This window comes from Elephas maximus, chromosome 3, assembly GCF_024166365.1.
Source record: "Elephas maximus indicus isolate mEleMax1 chromosome 3, mEleMax1 primary haplotype, whole genome shotgun sequence".
NCBI classification, from domain to species: Eukaryota; Metazoa; Chordata; class Mammalia; order Proboscidea; family Elephantidae; genus Elephas; species Elephas maximus.
In genome coordinates this window covers 196,311,154-196,314,048 of record NC_064821.1, presented here as the reverse complement: position 1 = coordinate 196,314,048, position 2,895 = coordinate 196,311,154, and the positions used below count along the sequence as shown (strand labels likewise).

General features: G+C 40.7%; 1 protein-coding gene across 1 annotated transcript; it reads left to right on the top strand.

Moving 5' to 3' along the window:
- The first annotated feature begins 1,254 nt into the window (after positions 1-1,254).
- Positions 1,255-2,202, top strand: LOC126071496 (olfactory receptor 10T2). The gene has a single exon (XM_049875685.1). The coding sequence runs from the start codon at positions 1,255-1,257 to the stop codon at positions 2,200-2,202; it is 948 nt and encodes a 315-aa protein (XP_049731642.1).
- Positions 2,203-2,895: the final 693 nt, after the last annotated feature.

The following is a 2,895-nucleotide window of genomic DNA, read 5'->3' as shown; positions in this document are numbered from 1 at the left end:
GAATCAGGCCTTTCTTTCATGGCACCGCTGGGTGGATTTGAACTGTCAACCTTTAGGTTAATAGTTGAGCACGAACTGTTGTGCCACCATCCCATTCAAAACAGAATAATGGGAACACGTATACTAATCATAGCATGAGAAATCTCCCTTCCTCAAAACCCCACTTGTATCCTGACTCCTCAAAGATGACTTCTAATGTAGCTCAAATGACAGGGGTTGGGTTCTCTGGCTCTTCTCAATCAGGGATTGTTGTTGAACTTGAAAAAAAAATTTTTTTTTTTTGCATTTATCATTTTACCTCTCTTCTGATTCCATTTGGTCACTGACACATTGCACCCCATCTCAGCAGAGCCCTGACATGATTCTAAGTGATCAGAGTACATGTGTATCATGCTACCAATAATCACCTGCAAAAACAGGTGTCAGAAATGGCATGCCTCATTTACATATTTGGGTATTCCAAAAGAAATTTATTTTTCACTTTGAAAATACTAACATCTTTTTTAGAAGCAGCAGATTAACCTTGTTTATTTATGTTTGGACAGCAGCCAAACAGAGATGGAAATAGCCTGTTATGCATAAAAGTATATTTAGAATCACAACATTAAAATATGATTATTGCTAAACATTGGAAAACATAAAAATACATCAGAAAGAAAATCAAAATCCTCTATAACCTTATTATAAATATGGCTTTGTATCCTGCCTTTTCACTTATAACACTGGGAGAATTTTCTTATGCTAAAAAAAATTTTTTTTTTTTTTCATTAAATAACCTTTGAATATATTAAGCACCTGCTTCTTTTAGCTTTTGGTGATTTCTACAGTATAGTTAATAACCACTCCCCCATTATGGGAGATTAATAATTTCCTATAAAAATCATCAAAGGCTATATCGATATTCTAGGCCTGACAATATGACAAAAGGAGCCCTGGTGGCACAGTGGTTAAGTGCTCAGCCGCTAACCGAAAAGGTCGGCAGTTTGAACTCACCAGTTGTTCCTCAGGAGAAAAATGTGGCAGTCTGCTTCTGTAAAGATTACAGCCTTGGAAACACTATGGGGCAGTTCTACTCTATTCTACAGGGTTGTTATGAATTGGAATCGACTCAACAGCGATGGGTTTTTTTGTTGTTATTGTTATTGTTGTTTTGGACAATATGGTACTCAAACTGAAGGCAATAGGGAAATGTTCTTGTTACAGTAATAGTTATCATTTTGTCTCTCCCAAACTCATTCACAGAAGGATTTCCAGATGCAAGGTTTCAACAGAACCACTGTGGTCACACAGTTCATCCTGGTGGGCTTTTCCAGCCTTGGGGAGCTCCAGCTGCTGCTTTTTGTCGTCTTCCTTCTCCTGTACTTGACAATCCTGGCAGCCAATGCAACCATCATGGCTGTCATCCACTTCAGCCGGATGCTACACACACCCATGTATGGCTTTCTGTTCATCCTTTCCTTTTCTGAGTCTTGCTACACATTTGTCATCATCCCTCAGCTGCTGGTCCACCTGCTCTCAGCCACCAAGACTATCTCCTTCATGGCCTGTGCCACCCAGCTCTTCTTTTTCCTTTGTTTTGCCTGCACTAACTGCTTTCTCATTGCAGCCATGGGATATGATCGCTATGTGGCAATTTGCCATCCCCTGAGGTACACTCTCATCATGGACAAAAGGCTAGGGTTGGGGTTGGTTTCTCTGTCAGGAGTCACAGGGTTCTTAATTGCTTTGGTGGCTACCAACCTCATCTGTGACATGCCTTTTTGTGGCCCCAACAGGGTCAACCACTATTTCTGTGACATGGCACCTGTCATCAAGTTGGCCTGCACAGACACCCAAGTAAAAGAACTGGCACTATTCAGCCTCAGCATCCTGGTTATCACGGTGCCCTTTCTTTTAATTCTCATATCCTATGGCTTCATTGTTAATACCATCCTGAAGATCCCCTCAGCTGAGGGCAAGAGAAAGGCCTTTGCCACCTGTGCCTCCCACCTCACTGTGGTCTTCGTCCACTATGGCTGTGCGTCCATCATCTACCTTCGGCCCAAGTCCAAGTCTGCTTCAGACAAGGATCAGTTGGTGGCGGTGACCTACACTGTGGTCACTCCCCTACTTAATCCTCTCGTCTACAGTCTGAGGAACCAGGATGTGAAGGCTGCACTGAAAAGATTTCTGCGAATGCCTGTGGCCACCAAGGTGATCTAAAGGAAAATTTTAAATTTAATCAGAAAGTCAGGGAAGAAGTCAAAGGCATGACATTTTCTCTGTCCCTTTGTCTGTCTATATATGACTTGGGGAATGTGTCCAAGGATTAAGACCACTGTTGCCTTTTTCTTTCCTTTCATTCTAGAAAAAGTACAGACCACTCTACAGACTACATCATCCAATGCCTGGTCAATGAAGGACTTACACTTGACAAAGAGAGGAAAGCATGATAGTTTTTCAAGGGAAAAACACAATATCCAAGCCAAAATGTGGACAAGGATTGCTCTTGCAGTTGGGCTAAGAAAACAGGGTCTAAAGTTACTGGAAGAATCTTATTCAGAACACAAGCATTCATATTAAATGCACTGTGTGTCAGGCTCTACCCTAAGTGAAAAAATTAAGATGAATAATTTATAGTTTATGGAGGTAGGGGAGTAGGTAGGTGGAAAGAAAAACAATGAAAAAAAAAAGTAATGCAAGATAATCAGACCTGTTAAAAGCATATCAACAAAGGGTTATGAGAAACAAAAGAAGAAATATTGAATTCCTTCTGAAAGAAAACATCTTTGGAGTAAGTGGGGCAAGGGGAATGAAAATTTGAGCTGGGCCTTGAAACGAGAACAAGATTTTAATGATAGGGAATTAGATTTTCCCGTGACAAAAACATTGGTCAATATTACCAGAACTGTTGAT